General features: G+C 46.2%; 1 protein-coding gene across 1 annotated transcript in view; it reads left to right on the top strand.

The window, feature by feature from the left end:
- The window catches only part of LOC144790640 (uncharacterized), a 552,900-nt gene that overhangs the window by 318,938 nt on the left and 208,632 nt on the right, over window positions 1-25,330 (top strand). The window contains exon 21 of the mRNA XM_078665372.1: window positions 24,516-24,590. Within this exon, the coding sequence (XP_078521498.1) occupies window positions 24,516-24,590 (75 nt within the window). The remainder of the gene's footprint in view (window positions 1-24,515; window positions 24,591-25,330) is intronic.

Consider the following 25,330-nt stretch of genomic DNA (forward strand, 5'->3'; position numbering starts at 1 on the left):
GAGGTAAAGGGAGACACATAAAAGTCTCAGACTTGGGGGAAGGAAAGTTTTCCCAAGCCTCTGCCAAGAAGAAGGACGGAGCATCTGGAGGGCAGTGGCCCAGCCGTCCCATTTCTAACCCTGCTGCTTTGATTGTGCTTAGTTAGGAGTCAAGCAAGGGGACTCTGTCTGTCCAAAGAAATCCCTCAATGCTTAGACTTTTACAGGGGTGGCCAATATGGCCTTAGGTCTAGGTAGTCCCGAGGGACAGGAAATAGATAATGCTCAAATAAATGTCCCTTACTTAGGGGGTGAACTCAGAGGGTATATTGGTGATCCTTGAGGGTGGGATACATTACTTCTACCAGGACAAGGTGAATGGGGTCCCCCTCACTGCCACGAGGGTCACCAGGGACAGCCTGGCTGTGGTAGTTGAAAGCCTGTTCTCCCTGGAGCAGTACACCACTCAAGTCTGCAGAGTAGCTCAGTTCCAGGGACATTTGTTTGTAACCTTGGTATCCCCGGAGTGGCGAAAGGAGGCTGACCTAGAGAAGGATCATAGTTAGTCTCCAAATGCAGACTGAGTACAGTCTGGGCAATGAATTCCCATCGGTGATGGAAAAGCTAAGAGGGGTGGCTGCCCACGGCACCCTGAAAGCTCAGACATCTAGTGCACTACTCACAAACTGAGGGTCCAGAGCCCCAGATGGAGGGACTGGAGAGGAAGGAATCACCCGTTGTTAGATTTGGGGGTCTCTGGTTGGCACAGGTATGCACTTGTGACAAGCAGGGACCCTCTCCTCTAGTTAGGGCAAGGGACTTACTCCTAAAAATAACCCCTGCTCACCCTCTCGATAGTGTGGCGCAAGCAGACAAGGCTAAACTTCAGGGCGTTAGAGGTTAAGCATTTATGACCACATACAGTAATATAGCAATACACCACAAATGGACACTACTCTAGGAGTTGTATAAAAATAAGGTATTTTATGTAAGTATTTTAAGCAGATTTAAGACAAGACCATAATAACGTTTCTTTAAAAAGAGCCACAAGATTGTTTAGGCAAAAGCGTTCTCAAGACAAACGTATCTTCTTCTGTGGGGCGCGTTGTGCGCTTTGTCCGACTCTCACCGGTCAACAAAAAGGCAGTTTATCACACCCAGCGTTGCGGGCTCCTGGCCCGGGATTTCGCACCGTAGTGCACGTGAAATTACAGTAACTTAGTGAGGGGGCAGGGTCCAGCTGGTAGGCGCGACATCGGCGCACTGATGCGGTGTGGGCGGCACCCTTCTGAGGCGGGCCCCGGCTCTGAAATGTGTCTGTCCGAGACTTAGAGCGGGGGGACTCGAGGAGCGGGCCGGCGAGGCAGTGCGATGAGGCGTCCACGGTGTACGAGCCGTACCTTCGGGTCTGCGGGGGAAGCTGCGGTCCAATGCGGGCAGGCGTGGCACGGGGCCCCCAGTACGGAACGTACGGGTGGTTCTCACAGTGTGCGGCGCAGCCCAGCGGGACCCAAGAGTGCGGAGCGGGGCGTCTCATACGTATGGGCCGTCCGGGGCTGTAGGCAGCACTCGGGTCCGCCTCCAGCAGGAGGGGCAGATGCGCACCATGCGATTCGAAGGAGGCAAGGTAACAAAGTGCGGGCGGCCCACGGGACGGACAGCGAGCGGCTCGAAGTCGAGCGAGGCTCACACGAGGCGGGGGCGGACAGGCACAAGTGTCACGGCCCAAGAAGGGGGCGATGCGCATGGGGGATCACGGCTCCCGCGGGGGGAAAGGCAGCAGACCAGCAGCAGACAGCAAAGGCAGGGGATGAGCCTATGGTCCTGGGGCTCAGTTCATGGGGCAAGCTCGCTTCCAAGCCCTTGGAGATCGTTTTGAAGCACAAGTTCTTTGTAGCAAAATAAGGCAAGTCTTTGTAGGTTCCTTCTCTCCTTTGGCAGCAAGGCAACCACTGCAGGCCAATCCCCCAGGACAGGGACAGTATTCCTTCTTCAGCTTTCCCAGTTTCTCCTCCTCAGGCAGAGATTTCTTCTTGGTTCAAAAGCAGGATCTGATTTCTTAGGAGCAGGGCTACTACTTTTATACACAAAATCCATTGTTCTTTCAGGCCAGGGGGGCCTTTTCCTAATCCAGTCCAGTTCCTGTGCACTAAGTTTTGGGCAGCTCTGGCTTTTCTTTCAGTGAGCAGGGCAGGGACATCAGACGCTCCGCAGGAGGTGGAGCCAGCATTGTGGTGACAAGTGCAGTCCAGGAGTACTCTGTTGACAGTCTTCCCCTCTCTCTTCACAATTCGCAGGGCAGAGACATCAGCCGCTCCCCAGGGGGCGGAGCCAGCATTGAGGTGGCAGAGCATAGGCCTATTCAGAGTCAAGGGGCCCTCCCCCCACCTATCCTGGTGTAATCTCTCTATTCACCACCTGTCTGACCCAGCCTGTCTCCTGGAATTCCCCAGGCCTGTCACACACAGAAACCAGACAGCAGATACACATCAGAGCAGAGGCGGGCTGAAATGGTTAGGCAAGCAAATACTAACTTTCTAAAAGTAGTATTTGCAAACACAGGATATTAAAATAAACTTTACTAAATACTGTGTTTTATTATTCTGAGTTCGGGCATACTAAACTTGACTTTCTAGCATGTTCCCTGAGCCTGCTGGGATTATAGTGTGTACTAATTCCAGCAGCTCATTCTGGCCTATGAGAGCAGGTAGCCTTACAATAGTGAAAAACGAAAATGCCTGTAATTCACTATTAGGACATGCCACACACATCAGGCCTTGTCCTACCTTATGCTTACAATGCACCCAGCCCTTGGGCCTACCATAGGGGTGACTAATATGAAGTTAAGGGAAGGTTTAGGGACTGGCAAATGGGGGTACTTGCCCAGTCAGCATGACAGTACCAGACTGCACGCAGGTTCTGCAATGGCAGACCTTAGACACATTTTACTCGGCTGCTTCTGTGGGTGGCACAACCAGTGCTGCAGGCCCACCAGCAGCATTTGTATTTACAAGCCCTGGCACTCCTGGTGTACTTTACTGGGGACTGACAGCAAACCAAATAAGCCAATCATGGAAACCAATCAATGTATATACTTTTCATATGGAGCACTTGCACTGTGGCACTGATTGGCAGTGGCACAGTGCCCTGAGCAGCTAACACCAGCAAAACATATGAGGGACACCAGCAAAAAGTGGATGTGAGACTCACGCCAAGGTGCCAGGTCTAACACGTGTCCCCTCCAGCTGAAATGTGGGGAGAACTACCCTACCCCAGGGAGTTCCTCATCAATAAGGCGGAAAAATCTGGACAGACTGTCAGCATTGGCGTTTTCTGTGCCAGGGCAATGTTCCACCGTGAAGTTCATAGCCTGTAGGGAAATGGGCCACCTCAACAGCTTTGGGTTCTCACCCCTCATTTGCATCAACCATCTGAGGGGCCTGTGGTCTGTCTGAACCCGGAAGGGAGACCCAAACAAGTAGGGTCTTAGGTTCTTCAATGTCCAGACCACAGCAAATGCTTCTCGCTCAATTGCACTCCACCTCTGTTCCCGTGAAAGTAACCTCCTACTGATGAAGGCTACAGGTTGGTCCCAGCCCTCCTCAGTCATCTGTGAGAGAACAGCCCCTACACCATGCTCCGAAGCGTCTGTTTCCACTAGAAACTCCTTGGAGAAGTTGGGGGCCAGGAGCACGGGCGCCGTGCACATGGCAGTTTTCAGGGTGTCAAAGGCTTTCTGACAGGTGTCAGTCCAAATCACTTTCTTGGGCTGCTTCTTGAAAGTCAGCTCAGTCAAGGGTGCAACAATGTTGCCATACCCCTTGACAAACCTCCTGTAGTACCTGGTGAGTCATAAAACGGCCCTCACCTTTGTCTGGGTCTTTGGGGGCTCCCAAGCCAGGATGGTTTCAATCTTGCGTTGGAGAGGCGCCACCTGGCCGATCTGGCACTTACTCGCCTTGATCATGAGGCCTGCCTTGCGCAGTGCCATCAACACTTCCCAGAGGTGGCGCAGATGTTCTTCCCATGTGACACTGAACACTGCTATGTCATCCAGGTAGGTGGCACTGAATTCCTCCAGCCCAACCAACACCTGATTGACCAACCTCTGGAAGGTGGCAGGGGCATTCTTCATTCCAAATGGCATAACCCGGAACTGGAAATGCCCATCTGATGTGGAGAATGCTGACATCTCTTTGGCCCCATCAGTCAAGGCGATCTGCCAGTACCCAGATGTTAGATCAAACGTGCTGAGGTACCGGGTAGCCCCTAACCGATCAATGAGCTCATCAGCTTTGGGGATGGGGTGCGCGTCAGTCTTGGTGACTGAATTGAGTCCTCTGTGGTCCACACAGAACCGGAGTTCGGGTGTGGCACCCGGCGCTGCAGCCTTCGGGACCAAGACTTCTCGGCTGGCCCAAGGACTGCTGGAGGACTCAATCACCCGAAAAGCAAGCATCTTTGAGACCTCCTCTTTGATGCAGGCTCTGACCCTGTCAGTCACCCTGTAAGCCTTGTGCGTCACAGGTGAACTTGATAGAGATCGGGGGTCACCTGCCCAATAATTTCACCATATAGTTTTCGGGCCCATAAATTTCAATTCACCATATACATTAATCAGGCGACCTCACAATCTACCATCAGCACCCTAATTCCTTCCTGTTGTATTCTAGTGTACCCGACTTACCATCCACCGTTACGGGTACCTATGACCACAATGGATCAGGGAGCTAGCTGTGAAGAAAGGCAGGCAAAATACAAACCCCAACTTTAAGTACCTTTAGATATTCATCAAATGACCACGGACAACTGGGAAGTTTTAAGAATTTTATCTAGAAATCAATTTCGGAAATCATAAGGTTTACAGTCAAAAGACAGTCGATAAACAGGATAACGAAAATAACATAACCATAAAGAAACAATGTAAGGGTAATCATTTAAGTTTATAACTGGAGTAACAGGGAACACGCTAAGTGGTCTTCAACTGAAACTCAAGAAATAGACATCTATAAATGAGCAAACTATTTGCATGTACTGGAATTATACTAATGGGACGTACATCATGAAAATGAGTAGAAATTAGGAATCCTATACGTCTATCAAAAGGGATAAAAGTGAAACACGCTAATATTCTAATATGATTATTTCGAGAATGGAATTCAGGAGAAAATTATAAACCACATTTATAATTCATAGACAGTATGGAAATAATGTGCTCTAAAGGTAGGGTAACATAGGAACATGCTATGAAAATTCAATGCAATAGGTTTTCATAGGGTAGATTTGCGGTAAGCATGGAAAATATAACATGTGCAAGGTATGTCTTTATTGAAGCAAAGACAGGAAAATAGAAAGGTGCAGTATAGAGTTTCAGCCCTATCTATATATTTACCTAGAATGGTGTGAAAACCAACCCTGGCCACGGATCAGTCAAGGACAGGAAATACCCCAAGGAATAGCAGTCATCAATGGGACAGCAGGTGCAGAATGGATACCCCAGGACAGGACAGGAAACCCAGATTAGGATCAGGACAGGACCACCAAGGCACTACCAGCACCCGCAGTTCGGAAGCAACGCCTGCGCTCCACCCTCTCTGCAGCTATCAGTTAGAACCCCGATTGGGTTAGCGAACTCCTCAGCAAAGTGCTCCGCCAGCACTTAAGGTTTAGTAAAACCTTCAAAGTCTATGGTCAAATTCGGACAGAGTGCTCCGCAGCACCTCTGTATTCAGTCACCTATTGAGTGCGTTGGGTCAGTGACAGGTCAGCTATTCAGACAAGTCGGACAAATTCTATAGCTAAACCTAGGCTAGATATACTGTTTTCGGGTCAGTGTACCACCCCCAAATGTTGCAAAGTGTCAGAATCCCCAATTTCGATTGGTCCCAAAGTAGGCTAGGTTAACACACCAATCAGAATTTACTTCTACAAGCTCACATTTGCATTCTTGGGTACCGCCTAGCAAGATTGGGGTTCCCATGAGAAGTCGCACTGAATACAATAGGAAGAATACATTGTTAATAAAGTAACAGTTTTCAGTTTCTCTGGCTGGGTGTAGGTGCATCTTCCCAGGCACATCTTGGCAGCGACTTTCTCTTGGCGCTGTGTCAATGCCACCTCGCTACTTCTGCTTCTGCGCAGTACTGCACTCCAACATCGACTCCCAAGCACCCCATCACCCCTCCGTACCGAGGATACATGAAAAGTAAGCGAAAACAAATTAAAACATAGAAATAAATGAATCAACTACATAACATGATTGTGTACTTATGACTTATCATTATAAAAATATACTATGCAGTTATGTTTTAGTGCAATACACAATAACACGAGAGCATCTGCACAAGCTTCACCATGTTATTACACAGCATCCATCTTGTGGCTATTACACATGCGCACCCTTTCCCTCCAAATCACAATTACGTCACGTCACGTGAGTGTGACTAACGCATGCGCAGAAGCAATATTCTAAACGGCGGCCATTTTTTAGGGGGGTCGGACACCTGAGGGGGGGCTGGTGGCTCAAAGAGAAACACAGGCGCCTTCAATAGGGGCTTCAAGGAGGGTTTTATTGGAATATACGTTTTTTTCATGGGACTCAAAGAGGTCTCTAGTCTCTGTACAAGGTGATCAGCCGCGGTGCCTTGTGGTCTTGGTAGTTGTCATCCAGGAACCGTCTCTTCCCAAGGATATCGCGTTGCACCATAAAGAAATGAAGAAAAAGACGAGTTACGTCCTGTACTCGGGGAATGGCGATAAGGGTCGGGAGTGAGGGACCACAACCAGGGTGTAGTGCACAAACTTAATCAAATGGCCGTGCCTAGAAGTGCTCGTGCTCAGGGGAGGGTTTCTCTTGAGGGATTTACAATGGGGGCTGCTTCCGCCTCCCAACCCAACCCGCGACCCGGCCCCGTACCTCTTGAAGCCACGCTCCTCCCGTGGGCGCGTGGCAGGGCAAAACGTCCAACCGGTGGCCTCCTGGCTTGTCGTTCCCGTTCTCCTCACGTCTTCGTTCTCGTCCTGCTTCCTCCTCCGCCGGGGAATCGCCGTCCGTCTCCGTGCCTGTATTTCCTGCTTTTGTCGTCACCAGGGGTGGAGCTCCGTAATCGCTATCCTCTGCCTTAAAGGAGCCGCACACGTTCATCCCGTCGGGCCAATCCTTCTCGATGTCTCCAGGTTCCTCGTACCAAGTACCGATTTGTGGCTGTGGGGAAAAGGTGCAGGGTGAAAGGGGAGTGGCGGACCACCATTCTTTGGGGTTAACAGACTCTTGCTTGTTGGACCTGTGACAATCGTATTAGTACAGCTCCAGCATTCATTGCCGGTAAACTCCACGCCAGATGAGCCCATCACTGCCGTCTGACGCCTTGCTTAACTCAGGCGCTGTCTACCCCGCGTGCCGCCCAAATTCAAGCCGCGTTCAGCACCAGGCCCATTTTTGCCGCCTCGGATTCCTGCTAGCCACGCATCATTGCTTGGCTGCATTCACTGTACCTATCGACAACTCTGTCCTGATGACGATCCCGACTAATGGGGATCGAAACGCCGTCGACCTTTCAGCTTGAATTACATGACGCATATCACGTCTAGTGCTCCTGAAGAAATAATTGTTTTCCAAGTGATTGTAACTTGCTTTTGGAGCCTTTGATTGATGTATATACTTTGTTGAATGCGCCGCCAATGCTGTTCCTAAAGCACTTGCACGCTCACTTCACCAATTGTACATAGCACCTTGCACCAAGTGTCACTGGGTTGTCATAAGATCTGGTCTTTACAGTGCTGTCTTAACTGTAATTGCTTATGAATAATTTCCCTTTCTGTTCCTTGGTGAATAATACTACCTTTTTCTAAATCAATTGACTCCTTGTTTCTGTTCCTTCTGTAATGCTTTGGCATACATATTTGAAATTGTCTCTGCATAATACCTGTTGGGAATTGTTCCTTCATACACGATACACCCATCCCAACGAGGTTTATGGGTTTTCTCCTGTTATTCCTACAATCGTATTAGTAAAACACATAGGCAAGCATCACTATGATACACGTACATTCAAAAATAAAGGGAAATTAGTACAACATACAAATTTTGTTACCGGGTTATGACAGATTCGAGGTTCATGACTCAAGCAAGTTGCGTAACATGCAAATTCTTGCTCTATCAATCCCCTCTTTGATGATATTTACTATCATCACAAATGAAAATGGAACCAGATGCCAACTTTTCACACTTTATGCATCTCAATTTCTTCCAACAAGCGATTCAATTACTCTTTCACATCTTTATCAGGGTGAGAATTTTTCACCTTTTTGTAAATCTGATTATTCATTTCTTCCAATTCAAGCTCATCCACACTTCGTTTCACACCTCTTCTATCCACCGTGTACTTCTTTGTGTGTTTGCGACATTTGCAACAGACAAATATGAGGAAAATGAGGAGACCTATCACTCCAATTGGCATCAGTACCTTAAACAATAAGCTTCTACCTAAATTGGCAAACCAATGACCTACATTGGATAGACCATCAACAAGTCTCTTCCAGGCACTGTCAACCTCCAGTGGTTTTAGTTCTTTTCCCAAATTAGTAATGTTTTTCACATATCTTTTGATCTGTACACTTTTGTCCGGTATGTAAGTGCAACAATGTTGCGCCTTCAGCATCCGGCAGACTCCGCCCTCTTTTGCTAATAAAGTGTCTAGCGCAAGTCTGTTCTGCAAAACCATTGATCTGATCGCAACCATTTCGGTATTGACCAGCAGGAATCCATGAGCTGTGTCAGTAGACAACACATCCACTATTGTGGACAATTTGCAAATTCTGTGTGTGTTCAGAACCACTCCCACTCCAGGTATCAGTGCACTAAAAATACTACCCATTATTTCACCTACACTTTCTCTTCTACTACGCACTAAGCCATTAGTGTTTTCATTGCTTCCAGCAATTTCTTTCACATGGTATATTTTCGGGAAGTCAATGCCAAAGTAGCAGCTTCCATACCAGTGATCCGGCAATTTGAAATAAGCCTTGTTTCCACATATATAATAAATTCCGGGAAACACAGGTTCTGACCCATTTTTGAAACCCCAACCTCCAATTACCTTGTAATTGTGTTCACATTGACTGGAACCAATGAAAATGTTATTATAATAACTAGTCTTCTCGCGATGAAGACAAAGTTTCCCTTTCCTTTCGAAATCCAGCAACAGAGCAGGACCTCTCCCACCATTTGAGGTGCCTTCCATATTTTCAGCCCATTTAGGAGTTTTCTGTCTCTTGTCATTTGCCTTTCTTTGGAAACTCTCCCTTCTTTTCTCTGCCATGTTCAAAAATATTTTTTATTGTTCCTGTAAAGAACAGGTCAAGTTGTCTCTGTGTGCTTCATTTAAGTCTATGGTACCTATAGTCAGAAAGTATTCTCCCATATAACGTGTAACGTCACTTTTGGTATGTACAGGATTCAGATTTCCACGTATAGGAAGTTCAGAAAATATCACGTCTGAATTAGAATAGTAATACTGTAATGGTCCTCTTTTATAAAATAAGCTTGCTAAAATGCTACAGGAAATTCCATAGGTCAAAGGTAGGTGATGATAAGTCACGCCTTCAGCTACAGAAGTAGGTAGCTTCATGCAGACATAGCAGTCTTCTATTTCCATAGTTTCTACATAGTGCACTAACAGATTAGCGAAAACATTTAACTGTGTCTGGTTTCTAACTCCATGATAATGTAGTCCTTCCTCATCTGATGCTTCTAAGTCTCGTTTTGTTTGTCTGAGTGCTTTTTCACGTCTTTCTACACTTCGTGTTGTCAGTTCCTCAGTGTCAGCGGTCACAGTCTGAGTAGGGTCAATATTAGTATTTTTGCTTACCATAAAAGGAATGAAAACTGTTAGTCCTATCCAAATTATAATCACTATAGCTATACTACATATACATACTTTGCAGCATGTTTTGCAACAACTGCGTCTAGGCCTTCCATTCACGTTTGAATCAGACATTTTCGTTCAGAAGAAGATTTCTCAACCCCTCTCCGTAACTTTGCACAGTTAGCTTACTTTGTGCAACTTCAGGTTAATTCGTCTTCCTCTTCTGTGGACTGATCAGCAATCGGTTCTCCGTCACTTTCGTCAGTTAAATCAAGATCCTCAAAATCTTCCAAAATTAAAAATGTCCATTCAGGATCTTGGTATTTCTCGTTCAGTCTTTTTATTCGATCACTCCTTCTTTTGGAGCTTTCTCCAGCTTGTTCTACAATTCGAGGACTTTTCCTTCTTTCTGCAAGTTTTTCTTCTACTGTTTTTATTCTCAGTCTCAGTTTCTTAATAAATCCTCGTTCAATATTTTTCTTTTTCTTTAGTCTTTTAGCTGGCACTGTGATTTGGCTTTCTTCTAATACTCTTTTATTTTCGTTTGTTTGTGGCACTTCTGTCTCTGTCTCTTCCCTACCTATCTGACTAATCCCAGGTCTTGTATCTATTTCTTCTGCCTGGTTACTAAGCTGGCCTGGTTCAGGTGAATTTTGATTTTGGCTTTCGAATATCTCGGTTTCTGTGTCCTGAACACGTTCTTCTAATTCTATCTGATCCTGTTCAAGCACTTCGATCTCTTGATTTTCTTCTGCTCGAACTTTTGTTCTAGTTCTAGTCTGTCCCTTTTCAATTTCAGGAGTCAGTGGAGGAGTATCGATCACTTGTTCTGTCCCTGTCTGACCTCCCTCTTCGTCCTCAGATTTGATGTGAATCTCAATGATCTGAGGGTCTTCGCCTGTGCCTATCTCTTCCTCTCTATTCCACTCTCTATCTTCTTGGTTCCGTTCTCCTGTTCTGATTGAGTCCTCCGTTAGGTCGATTATGGGTATCCAATCATCTTGGCTGGTGCTCGGCTGTTCGTCATCAGCTACTTCAGGACTGGTATCTGCAGACCCCTCAGCTGGACAACCTTCAGCTCCAGGTTCCTTGTCCGGAACTACTTTCTGTGTATGGCTGGCATGGATCCACTTGGGAACGCCTGCACACTTCACTGCTGTCGTGGTCACCAGTATTATCTGGCGTTTTTCTCCCCACCTTGGTTCAAGGCAACTCGAACGAGTATGCTTCTTGATTCTAACCCAGTCACCAGGAACCAATTTGTGAACTGGAGTTGTCGGGTTGGCGACGGCGTCTTCCCCAATCTGGCGAGAGATAGAACGCACTTGGTCACCCAGTTGCTTGCAGTATTCAAGTACCAAATCATCAGAAATGCTTAACAGTTTGTATCCTGGTACCCATGCTTGTCTCATCACTCTTCCCATTAGGATTTCATGGGGGCTCAGGCCTGTTTTCCGATCTGGAATACTTCTGAGTCCCATCAGAACAAGAGGCAAAGCAGTAATCCAATTCATACCAGTAGAGTCACACATTTTTGCTAATCTCGATTTTATAGTGCCATTTATTTGTTCTACTACTCCAGAAGCCTCTGGACGATGTGCACAGTGCAGCTTTTGTGTGATTCCAAATGCTTTACAGAGCTGAGCCAGTATCTCATTCTGAAAATGTCCGCCTCTATCTGATTCAATCATGACTGGAACCCCAAACCTAGGTATCAATTCTTTCAGTAACAGTTTGGCTACGGTTATAGCATCATTCTGTGTGGCAGGGTAAGCCTCCACCCATTTTGAAAACAGGCAGACAATGACAAGGACATATCTTTTTCCCTCACAACGAGGCATGGTGATGAAGTCAATCTGAATTCTTACAAAGGGACCCCCTGAGCTTCCAATTTTCCCTAGTTCAACTACTGTTCTTTTACCAGCGTTGAACTGTTGGCATGTCAGGCACCTCTGGCAGAGTGATTCTGCTACCTTCCTGAACTTCGGATTAAACCAGGTCTGTTGAAACACCAGAACCATGGCATCCCTACCAGTGTGTGAACTTCCATGTATTAATCTTGCCATAGAGGAGGGCAGGTGTCTAGGTAACACAGGCATACCTTTTGGGCCCACAATGACACCATCCTCACTCCTTGGTCGACAACCAAGTTCCTTCCACTTCTCTTTCTCTTCCCAAGGCACAGCATGCTGCCATTCTCTCACTTCATCCCAGGTAGGTACCTCTTCAAACATCATAAGTTGGCAGCTGTTTCCAGTCCCTCCCAGTCTGATATTTATTGACATGCGATCCATAGCACATTGTTTTGCCACTCTATCAGCAAAATCATTTCCCAAAGATACAGCGTCAAGGCCTCTTTTATGGGCAATACATTTGACTACTGCCAATTCTTTTGGTAATTGGATTGCTTCCAGTAAATTCTGTACAATCCCTCCATTCCGAATGGGGGTACCTGATGAAGTCAGGAATTCTCTTTGCAGCCATAATTGGCCAAAGTCATGCACAACCCCATAACAGTACTGACTGTCAGTATACACTGTTATCTTTTTGTCTTTTCCCAATTTGCAAGCTCTTATCAATGCTATCAATTCGGCTACTTGTGCAGACTTTACTCCAAATAAACATGATGCTTCTTTATTGCTGTCTAAAGAAACTACAGCATAAGCAGCGCTTAGGCCTACAAGTTCGTGTCTCATACATGAGCCATCCACAAACCATTGCTCATCATGTACAGGCAAAGGGGTTTCTTTAATGTCTGGGCGAGGTTTAGTACTGAATTCTGTCAGGTCAATGCAGTCATGCTCGTTCGCTCCTTGGTCTTCTACAACCATTGAGTCAGGGAGTAGGGTGGCTGGGTTCAGTATATTACACCGAGTAATAACTACATTTGCAGCACCCACGAGAATCCTCTCGTATTTAGTCAGCCGACTAGGGGTGAGATACTGGGTCTTTGTTCGGGTCAGTAAAATTACAACTGCATGTGGAACATACACAGTAACGGGATGTCCCATTACAATGGATTCACTTTGCTCTAAGCTTGTGCAGGTGGCAGCTACTGCTTTCAGACATCCAGGTAATCCCGCAGCCACTGGATCCAAAGTGGCAGAAAAATATGCCACTGGGCGTCTAATCAACCCATGCTCCTTGGTTAAGACTGACAATGCACAATTGTCTCGGGTGTCACAAAACAGGGCAAACTCTTTAGAATAGTCAGGCATTCCTAAAGCAGGGGCTGTACACAGGCAGTCTCGTAATTTAGTGAATGCTGTTAGGCTTTCATCATCCCATTCAACTGGGTCCTTCGCTCCCTTTTTGGTCATGTTTATCAAGGGCTTTGCTAGGACTGTGAATCCCACAATCCATTGCCTGCAGTAACCTACAACCCCCAGGAACATTCTGATCTCCTTCTGAGTACGGGGTAATTGCATCTTTTGAATTATACTGACTCTCTCGGAAGTGACTTTTCTGATGCCTTTTTCTATCTGGTGCCCCAGATATTTCACTGATTTGGAACAGAACTGCAATTTCTCAGGGGCCACTTTATGTCCCTTTTCACCTAGGTGATTCAGCAAGGCGATGGTGTCAATCACACAATCCCTATGACTTTTAGACACCACCAAAAGGTCATCTATATATTGCACCAAAACAGACTTTCCAGGTAAGACTAGGGATTCAAGGCATTTTTTCAGGATCTGATTAAAGATAGAGGGGCTTTCTGTGTACCCTTGAGGGACCCTATTCCAAACGTACACGTGACTATTGAAAGCAAATGAGAAAAGAAATTTGCTATCTGGATGCAATGGGATCGAAAAGAATGCATGACATAGGTCAATCACAGTGAACCACTCAGCATCCCAAGGAATCTGATACAGGATCACTGCGGGGTTCGGGACAATAGGACAGCAAGAAACAACGATCTTGTTTACCTTTCTTAGGTCCTGCACTACTCTGTACTTGCCACTAGGTTTCTTGATTCCAATTATTGGAGAGTTACAAGGGCTGCTCATCACTTCTTGTATGATGTTTGCTTCTAGTAATTTCTGTATTTTAAAGGCAACTCCTGCTCTCACTTCAGCACTCATTCTGTAAGGCTTGGTATTGGGGTAAACTGCATTTTCTTTCATGGCTATTTTTATGGGATCTACATTTGCCATTAATCCTACATCCTTTCCAGTAAAGTCCCATACTTCTGATTTCACTGTCTTTTGAAGTTCTTCGGGTAAGTCTTGTACAGTCAGTCGTTTAATCTCTGAGTCAGGTCTGATTAACATTAACTTATAGATGCCATCTTCGTCTGGGGTCTGAATTTCGACGCCTTTCGGTGTGCAAAAGATAGTACAGTTCATTTTGCACAACAAATCACGTCCCAGTAAGTTTACTGGACTGGTGTCACAAACGACAAATCTATGCATTTCTTTAAAGTTCCCTATTGTAATCTCCATGGGCTCAGTAACTGGGGTACTAATCAATTGATTAGATACACCTACTACCTGGATTGCTTCTCCCGAGAGGGGTAGGTTTGGAACGTCCGCTGTTCTCACAGTAGAACGGGTAGCCCCAGTGTCCAACAGAAAGGTGACATCATTTCCATCAACCTTTCCTTCAATGTATGGCCCTGACTGGTCTACCGGCAAGGAGGCGCCAAGTACACACTCCTTGTCCTCCCCTCTCAGGCCCCGTCAGTACTCGTCGTCACAGAGAAAAGTATCATTTAACAAATACTGCGAAGTTGCTGCATTTCTGTTCTCATTACCTCCCCAGATTTCTATGTCGTCACCCTGCGGTGATTTTCCTTTAAAATTAGGTTTTGGCGCTCGGGGCACTTGGATTGTTTTTACCTGCTGCTGTGTCTTTCTTGGTCTTTCATTCTGCGTCTGTGGAATTAAATCAGGGGTTTGGGTATTATCATGCTGTAAATATGGACACTCGTCTCGCCAATGTCCAATTTCCCCGCACTGGTGGCAGGGGAATTTCTTTTTAGCTTCTGGAGTGGAGTGGTGTGGCTCACTGGTTAGAGGCAGCAGACCCGGAAACAGAGAACAGCCCGGGACCAGGGTTCAATTCCCGACGCGACAGGGTCGTGGACCAGGGTCAGCGGACTCGATAATTCTCACCTCGGTGTCTACTCTAACCAGGGATCACACTCGGCAACTCTGGGCATTAGCTTGCCTCATCTCTACAACGGCCCCCCACATTCGCCGGGGATGCCTGGTTTCACCTTGGAGATACCCAGTAAGGACCATCTCACAGGGATAGCCAGGACGGGTTCCCCAGCGGTCTACAGCGCCACGACGCCTCAGGGCAGCTGTGCGCTTTACAAGACACATACATTTACATTTACATTCTCTACTCATTTTTACTTTTGGCTTTCCCCCACCCCCAGGGCCTTGATTTTGGGTACTTTTACTTAATTTACTGAATTGCTTTTCCTGTTGTTCTGCGAGCTTTACCTGTGCCCACATCACCTTTTCCTTGAGGTCCTTTTTCTTATCTGCCATCTCGTCCTCACAGTATTTTGCATACCGTAGAACCTCATCTATTTTCTTGGACTGCCAACAGATTTTGTTATCTTTGATCCACTGACAAATTTCAGGTCTTAAACCGTTTACAAACCTGTAAATGAAGTGGGTCATGTCTTTCATCTCGATGTTGTCTATGCCACTGTATGTTTTAAACACCTGTAACAGTCTTTCATAAAAGGAGTGCACAGTCTCGTCCCTTTCCTGCGTGGTTCTATCTATTTTTGTCCAATCAGTTTCCTTTGCGGGCACCTTTAGCTTCAAATGTTGAATTACTTGATCATATTTTCTCATCACTTCTTTAGAGGGTTCCCCTGTCCTAGAGTCCCTCGGGTACTCCTCACTAGGCCAAGCTATGGCTATTTTACACTCGGTCCATAAGTCTACCGGAACTACGATATCAAAGAACCCATCCAAATCTTTCCACAGGCATTTTTGAACCTTTACAAACCTTTCCACCTGCCTGTACCAGTCCACAGGCTTCTCTCGTAATTTTGGGAAATCATTTGTAAAGGACACAATATCCTGTCTGGACCATGGAACATGTACGTATTTTCCACCTGGCACTTCACGCATAGGACATAACTGTTCGGGTTTATCAGCTTCTTTTAGAACGAACTGAGGAGTCACTTGTTTGGATCTAGCCTCCTCTTTCTTCTTTGCCCACCTGGCTTTCCACCTGTCCACATCTCCCCATTTCTGTAATACTGTCAATAACTCTTTGACCTGTGTCTTCTTCCCTGACATGTTCAGGTTTTCCAGATCCTTGTCTGAGAAATCTGCTCTGTACGGTTTTTGCAAAGGTTTTGATTTCGAGATATCTATTCCCATACTAGCTGCAGTGTCAGTTAGCTTTTCATGGAGTACCCTGGCATTTCGAGTAAGGCTCTTGCAGATAAACAACAGCTCTTCTTCTGTGTAGGTATTTAATCGATCTAATCCTACATTTCCTGCCATAAGTTCTTCTATTTCTACTCTCAGTTTGTAGAGATCTAGAGGTTTTGACTGAAGAGTTCGTTTTTCTAATTCTCGACTCCATCTCTCAATTTCTTCAGGAGTTACTACCGTGACACTCTTAGTACCCGAAGTTGATTTCATTTGAATCTCCCTCGCATTGAAAGGATTATGTCTTTTCTGCATCCTTTTTCCTGGTTCCCTAATGGGCAGATCCATTAGTGACACTTCAGACTCACATTCACTTGTTAAGTCGTCTACAATTAAGGGCTCTGATCTCGGTTGGACTACAACTGGGGTAATGACTGGAGTTCTTGGACTTCCCTGTCGGTCCCCATACAAGGGAACCACTGGTCCGATAGTAACCGGAATTGTTAAAGAATCAGGGCTTGCATTTAACTGTGAAATCCTCTAAACTATTTCAGCTCTCTGTCTAGCTAATGCTTCTCATTCTCTGTCCTCCAATATCCTTTCGACGGAATTGTCGTGTAATACTTGTGGGGTTAAAGTCGGAGCACAACGTGGGGCAGTGGGAGGTGTCTCTCTGGGTCTTTCACCATAACTAGTTCTAGGGTGCAAAGTACCTGTGCCTAGGGATCCTGGTTCTTCCTCATATGGAGGGTTTAGGAACGGTATTCCTGAACCGGATGGTCTTGCCTCACCTTCATAGGGGAATCTAGGGCAAAAGTCTCTTTCCCGGGAGTATCTTGCGTCCCCACTAGCTGGCATTCTTGGATAAATATCCCTTGCATCTACGGGACCTAAACTCTCGGTATAGGGAGGCATGAAGCAACCCCCTCCCACACTGGCAGATCTGGCCTCTTCCTGGGGCTGAGGTCTCCGAGAATTATCCCCTTCACTAGAAGGTCGGTGTCCTTCATTATAAGGAGGTGGACTTCTTAAAAACAGGTTGTCTAACAATTCATCATCCGACTCTCCAATAGGCACCCAATGTTTACACTTTTCTGTCTTCTTTTCCCCTGCGGGAGGACCGCCCGCTGGCATCATTGGAAACAGTCCCTCTACAATCATATTCTGTCTCTACTGTTTCATCTTTTTGTCACGGGTCTCTTGTTTCAGTTTGGGATAAAATGTAGTTAACCCTTTATCCATTCGTGGCTTATCCCTTTCAAAAGCTTCAATCTCCCATAATTCTAGTGCTTCATACTGCGTTAATCTAGGTCTGGGATGTAAGTCATTCATTCTGGTTCTCAAATTAAATAAAATTCTGCCATTAAATGTACCGTCTAATGGAAAAGCCAATACTCCGTCATCCTTGGTGTACTCCACCCAATTTTCCAACCATACGCAGGTATGGTACCCTTTGTCAAACAGCATGAAAGATGCGGGAGTATTTGGTGGCGGAATGACAACACCTTCTCTGGTTCTAATCGGTTTGTCCTTTTTGAAGTAATTCTTTACTTTCTTTACAAGGGACACTTTTCTTTTATTTCCGTACATAATGTCGTTGGGCCCGATTCACAGAACTAACTTAAGACAAAATCCTCTGTGGCTACCAGGAGGTCAGGAAGAGGCTCAGTATCCTGCTCCATTCCATCATCTGTGGCCGGCAGCATGCCCACTTCGGACCTCTCCAAGTGGGGCTTAAGGCGGTTGACATGCAGGACCCTCAAGGGGTTCCTGGGAGATTGCAAGTCCACCAAATAGGTAACTGGACTCTTGCGCTCCACAACCTCAAAGGGGCCTGTCCACTTATCCTGGAGCGCACAAGGCTCCACGGGGGCCAAGACCCACACCTTCTGTCCAGGCTGAAGCTCTACCAGAGTGGCATTCTAGTCATACCACTGCTTCATTTCACTGCTTCATTTCCTCCTGGCTGGCTTCCAGATTTGCCTCAGCAAGTTTCCTGAAATGCCTAGTCTGGTTCCTAAATGCCAGCATGTAGCTACATACATTCTGGGGAGGTTTCCTGGGAGATTGCTCCCAGCCTTCCTTGACCAGACTTAGAGGTCCTCTTACTGGGTGGCCATTTAGGAGTTCAAAGGGGCTGAACCCTAGAGACTTATGTGGCACCTCACGGTAAGTGAAGAGCAGGCATGGCAACAGGACGTCCCACTTACGCCTCATGGGTTTTTCCAGACCCATAATCATGCCCTTTAGAGTTCGGTTGAATCTCTCAACCAACCCATTTCCTTGGGGGTGGTAAGGTGTGGTGAATTTGTAGGTTACACCACACTCTTGCCAAAGGGATTTCATATACTTGGATATGAAATGGGTGCCCCTGTCAGACACCACCTCTAGAGGGAATACCACTCTGGAGAAAATTCCAATCAGTGCCTGTCCCACCACGGGGGCCATCACTGTCCTCAGAGGGATGGCTTCAGGGTACCGGGTGGCATGATCCACCAGGACCAGGATGAACCTGTTGCCCACGGCTGTCCTGGGGTCCAGTGGCCCCACAATGTCAATTCCCACTCGCTGGAATGGGGTACTGACTACAGGAAATGGCTGGAGAGGAGACTTTTGTTTCCTACCACTCTAACCACTTGCGTGGCAAGTCTGGCAGGACCTACAGTGAGCATCTGAGTTCCTGTGCCCAATAGAAGTGGATGCCAAGCATTTCATAGGTCTTGTCCTGCCCCAAATGCCCTGCTAATGGCACATCGTGAGCCAGCCCCAGTAGGAAGGCTCTGAACTTCTGGGGTGCCACCAGCGCACGGGCTGACCCAGGTTCGCAACCTTAGGCTCTAAATACAGTAGGTCATTCTCCCAATAAATGAAATGTGATCCAGACTGATCACCGCTGGCCTGGTCTGCAGCCTGCTGCCGCACACCCACGAGAGAAGGGCATTCTTTCAGCTATCTGCAGAATTCCTCCCTGGAGGGGCCTCCTTCCTGCTGCCAATGGGTCAGCTCAGGCAGGTCCCCCGGTTCAGCTATCTGTTCCCCGGTAGGCTCCAGGGCATCCCCCTCAAGGTCTGCTTCCTCCTGGGCCGTGGGAACTTCAGGGGCCGGTTTCCCGCGCCTCCTGTGCCTTCTCTCTAAGGCCGGTTCATGGGCCTCTACCTCAGGCTCCAGGACCTCTTGAGCACCCCTACTGGCTGCCATTGACCGTGTGGTCACGCACGCCCAGTCAGGTAATCCCACCATGTTCAAGTGAGTTGTCTTCTCCACCTTTTCCCAAGGGGAGCTCTCCAAGTCATTCTCTAGCAAACAGTCTACAGGCATGGCAGTCCTCACAGCAACCTGAAGAGTACTAGAGACCCCCCCCACTCAAAGGAAACCTGAGCCATGAGACAACGACTCTCTGTGTTGTCAGCATTGACAACACGGCAGAATGCATGGGGGACTACCTGCTCTTGAGACACCAGGGGCCTCATTTATGAGAAATGACGCATCGCTGCGTGAAAGCAGCGATGCGTACCTTCTCAGTGCGCACTCCTTGCGACATGATTGATGTGGCATATTTACAGTATGACGCATCATGTCGCAAGGAGTTACAGATACGTCAGTATTTCTGACGTATCTGTAAGCGCAAAAGTCACGCATTGCTGGGGTGTGACACAAAAGTGACGCAACTCCAGAAATGTGTCCTTTCAAATGGGGAAAGCCCCATGTGAAAGGGCTTGCATCAGTCGTACGCCTGCTGTGAGGCAGGCGCAAGATTTTGACGCAACAGAGTCCTAAAAGTGACGCAGTGAAATCTCATAGATTTCACTGCATCACTATTACGAGGCTTTTTGCGGGGGAACGCCCCCTCTGCATACATTATACCTGACGCAGGTATAATGTAGCGCAGGGGTTTACAAAGTGACGCATCTGCTTAGATGCGCCACTTTGTAAATAGTGCGCAACAGGAGGCATGTTTTACGCTGCCGATGCGTCACAAAAAGTGACGCATCGGAAGAGCAAAACTGACGCAAGGCCTCATAAATGAGGCCCCAGGTGTTGCTTGACAGCAGTCACACTGGCTCCTGTATCTCTAAGAGCCTCCACCCTCTTACCATTGACGGTCACCCACTGCCCATACTTCTGAGTATTGGGGGCAGTTAGTTCTCAGGGACCATCTCACTGTCTCCTAAAGAGACTAGGGTCATCTGAACGGGGTCCCACCCACCTTGGACTTCTACTTCCTCCCCAAAGGCTACACTAGCCATCTGCTGGGGCGGAGCACCAGTGGGTGCTGGTTTACCAAACAGGCGACACAAGATCATTGGCAAAATGACCCAGTTCACCACACTTAAAACACTTTATGGGCCCTCTTTGAACAGGGGTTCCTGTCGGGGCCCCGGTCTGCATCTGGGGTGGGGGAGGCTGAGAACCTTTCCCATGGTTCCCTTGGGGACTACTTTGGGGCCTCTTCTGAAACTCCCTCTGTTTACCCTTGTCCCCCCCACTCTTCTGCTGGGGACCCTACCCACCCTTGGCGGAGTCTCCCACTTGACCCTTGTGGACCCTGATGCTGAGCCAGTGGTCCGCCTCCTCAGCAAGCTTCCTAGGGTTAGTGAGCTTGCTATCAATCAGGTGCTGGCGTAGCTCAGGAAAACAATTACTAGACAAGTGCTCCCATGCAATTAAGTCAAAGAGACCTTGAATATCATTCACTTTGCTACCCTTCACCCAACCATCCAGTGCTCTGCAGAAAAAGGTTACATATTCAACATAGGTACCCCCAGGAATCTTTGTACAGCCCCTGAACCTCTGTCTGTACAATTCAGGAGTTAACCCATACCTGGTCATCAAAGCTTCCTTCATGTGGAGATAAGAGTTATAAACTTTGGAGGGCAAATCTAGCAGTGTGTCCCGCCCCTCACTAAGGAACCGCCCCCACAACCCCGCTCCCCAATCTCTCTCAGGGACTCGGTGGGAAGACATGGCTACCTCATAGGCCTTGAACCCCTGCCCTAAGTCATCATTTTTAAAAACTTCTTCACCACATCTTTTGACATGTACACCCTTGACTCTACCTGCACTTTCATTGTGCTGCCACCAGAGGGAGTAGGTGCTCTCAGATCCATCTCCCTCATTTTCATCTCATGTTCCATTTGAATTTTTCTTTCTTCAAGAACCATCTTTTTGCTTTTTAGCTCCAATTGCCCATTGATTTTCAATCTTGCCAACTCCTTTTCGTGTGCCCTGGCTTCCTTCCTGTCTGCCAGCTCCTCTGGTGACAAAACTCTGCCAAATTCAGTGATGCTTTCTGGTGGTTCCTCTTCCACCGCATTCTCTGGTGCACTTGATTCTTTCCAGGCCCTCAGTGCCATTATGAAATGGGGCTTATTTTTATATCCAGATTGGGAGATTCTGAACTTCTTGCAGAAACCTTTCAACTGCTCTACCATGTAGCCATCCAGGCCCGCTTCTTCCCAATCTATGTCTTCCATTCCAGAGATTACAGAGGCTGCCTTTTCCACAGGGAGTGAACCAGGCATGATTTCTTAAAAAATAAAATGGAGCTCTCTCAGCAAAAAAAATCAATAAGTCTGTGGCTGCGTTATTGGTCTGAACTCACTACGTGGTGATCAATAATTACTGTACATCAATCATAAATGCAAATTTGAAATCCTCACCGCTGCCTCCAATGTTAGATTTGGGGGTCTCTGGTTGGCACAGGTATCAACTTGTGACAAACAGGGACCCTCTCCTCTAGTCAAGGGAAGGGATTTACTCCTAAAAATAACCTCTGCTCACCCTCTAGGTAGTGTGGCGCAAGCAGACAAGGCTAAACTTCAGGGCGTTAGAGGTTAAGCATTTATGACCATATACAGTAATATAGCAATACACCACAAATGACACCAGTCTAGGAGTTGTATAAAAATAAGGTATTTTATATAATTATTTTAAGCAGATTTATGACAAGACCATAATAAGGTTTCTTTAAAATGAGCCACAAGATTGTTTGGGCAAAAGCGTTCTCAAGACAAGCGTATCTTCTTCTGTGGGGCGCGTTGCGCGCTTTGTCCGACTCTCACCGGTCAACAAAAAGGCAGTTTATCACACCCAGCATTGCGGGCTCCTGGCCCGGGTGTTCGCACCGTAGTGCGCGTGAAATGACAGTACCTTAGTGAGGGGGCAGAGTCCGGCTGGTAGGCGGGACTGTCTCCTGGAATTCCCCAGCCCTGTCACACACAGAAACCAGACAGCAGATACACATCAGAGCAGAGGTGGGCTGAAATCGTTAGGCAAGCAAATACTAACTTTCTAAAAGTAGTATTTGCAAACACAGGATATTAAAATAAACTTTAATAAAAGATGTATTATATTATTCTGAGTTCAGGCATTCTGAACTTGACTTTCTACCATGTTCCCTGAGCCTGCTGGGATTATAGTGTGTAATAATTCCAGCAGCCCATTCTGACCTATGAGAGCAGGCAGCCTTACAATAGTGAAAAACAAAAATGGCTGTAATTCACTATTAGGACATCAGGGTGTGTCCTACCTTATGTGAGTTCTTGCAAGTTGCGCAAGATTTCTATTGGTTTTGTAAATATATTTTTATTGGAAAAGTTACAAGCATAGGAGCAGGCATGGGTGTTAGTATATTTTAAACAATCACTGGCAATGGCAATAGGTCTAGCATTTGCGAGAGTTATATCCATTGGCATTGTAACTGACAATGGGCCTGATTTAGATCGCAATACATATCCCGTAGGACACAATGAGATTCATATTTCGGCAGACAGGATATCCTTCACCATTTGTGATGGATTTACCCGTTCGCCAAGATTTAAATCAGGCCCAATATCTTTTACCCATGTGTTATGGAGTGGAGTGGATGTATATGATATGGAGTGGAATTCTGTGGATTGGATTGGAATTGTTAGTTGCGGAAATGTGTGGCATGGAATTGTGTTATCTGCAGTGGATGCGTGTAGTGGAATTAGGTGGCATGGTGTGCAGAGGAATTATGTGGATAGTAATTAGGTGGTTTTGAGTGTACTGGAATTATGTGAAGTTGGATTGTGTGTCAAAGTGTGTAATTATCTGGAATGGTATTTATTGTGTTGTCTATTGATATGGTGTAGACTTTAATTATGTGCTGTGCTGTTAAATGTTGTGGTATGAGTGGTATTCCGTGGAGTGGATTGGATGTGTGTGGTGTCTTGATGTATGTGGTGTGTTGTGTAAAGTGTTGAGTTGAAATATGTGGTATGTTGCTAAATTCTGTGGTGTGAAATGGAAATGTGTGGAGTGGAATTGTGTTGCATGGAACTCTGTGGTTGGGAGTGAAATTATGCTGCTAGGAATTGTTCTTTTTGCATCAGGGCCGAGACGTATTTGCCTGTGGCTGGGTTTAAACTGGAATGGCATGGGGAGCAAGAAAACAATGGATTTAGGCTCAGATCTCTGTACTGGGGTAAATGTTTTGACATTGGTCAACATTCTGTCCATCAATTGTTCTATTTGCAATTGGAATTATTTGACATGATGTGAGGACATAACATCATCTGCACATAAGACACCCCTAACCTGAGGGATCAGTTATATGTTTAGAAAGCCTCAGTGAATTCAGATCCCTACCTTTATTGAGTACATAGTGCCACCAAGATATGAAAACCTGAAGAAGCTGAAAGTGGCCATCTAGTCATGGAGGAGACCTCTGTTATACTCTGCATCTGGAAGTGCAATGAACTACTATTTTAATAGTTGATGGCCTGGATTCTCTGTATGTCCCCCAGACCTCGACCCCATGACTCTTAAGTAATCACTGCTCTCCACTGTCCTGGTTCTCAACGTTTCTCCCCTATCTGCCATTGCCAGAAAAGACTGAACACTGGACTTTTGGGGGAAAAGCAGAGGTTGATGTTCTTGTTATAAAGTGGGAAATAGATATTATTTATTTCTTTTGTTTTATTTATCGCCATATTGGAACATCACAAGAACCATAGAGGGTTCTTGGAACAAGTAAAATATATACAGGCAAGAAATGAAACTTTTAAAACCGCATATTTCTGGTTCTACTATTAGTATTTTATTGTTTTAATAAATTGTACTCTTCTTATTCTAAATTGGTGTGGGATTTTTCTTGTTTAGCCTAACTGCTTTTGTGACTACCTGCCAAAGAGTTAAGCACAGGTTAATTTGGGGTTTGTTTGTTGTCCACCCTGAAAGAGATTGTGGTTCCTGATTGAGTAGGGTTTCACCCACCTGAACCAGAAACTCAATTTCCAGCAATGATTTTGTCAAAAAGTGGTTAATTAGATATTATTTCTTTCATTTGTTTTGTTTTATTTAGCTGGAACCTGGAAAATCACAGCAATCTCAGGTTGTCTGTGAACCAGGACGTACAGATGAAAATAAGACGATTGAGGTAAATAATTAGAGCACCGTTAATGGGGTAACACAGAAAACAACAGATCTCAGCTCTTTCTTTTGCATGCTCATTGGTGGGTTTTGGTGGCCAATACCTGCTTCAGATGACACGTTTTCATATGCTACATGATAATGAAGCTCAAATGTTAACTTCTGTCTTTTGAAACTTGAACTGTTATAGAACTGGCAAGTGTCTAATTTGTAGAGGAAGTTCTAAGTACTAAGGGCCATATTTATCAAGTGGTAGTGTGGATTTGGCACCATCCATCAAATGGCACAAAGGCAAAGGTGTGTTGCCCTAAATATCTTCATAACTACAGAGTAATGCATCACAGCGCAAAGTGCTGTGCTGTCTTACTCTGTCCCAGGGAGACATTCCATGGGTGGTGCCCCGGTGTTCCTATGCAAAACCCATGTTTTTCTCAATGTATTCCTAGATTTACCATAAGTGGTAGACCTGGTAATGCACCCAAACTGCTACACAGGGAGGGGCCCAACAAAAAGAAATATGTTGAGGGCTATATTTTTTAAAGGGATGCGTCGCTTTTGCACTAATGCAATCGGGTGTTAGCATGACACAAACCTTAAATGCTACTTTTCAAGCCACTTAAGGCCACCTTGCCTGGCCTTGAGTGGCGTGATAGATCCATAATAACTCTACACAGCACAAATCCCTCCATAGCATTTCTCTGCGCCAGGAAGGCATTCCATGAGTGGTGCATTTGTGTTCCCATGCAA

Source organism: Lissotriton helveticus, chromosome 11 (genome assembly GCF_964261635.1).
Source record: "Lissotriton helveticus chromosome 11, aLisHel1.1, whole genome shotgun sequence".
Lineage (NCBI taxonomy): Eukaryota > Metazoa > Chordata > Amphibia > Caudata > Salamandridae > Lissotriton > Lissotriton helveticus.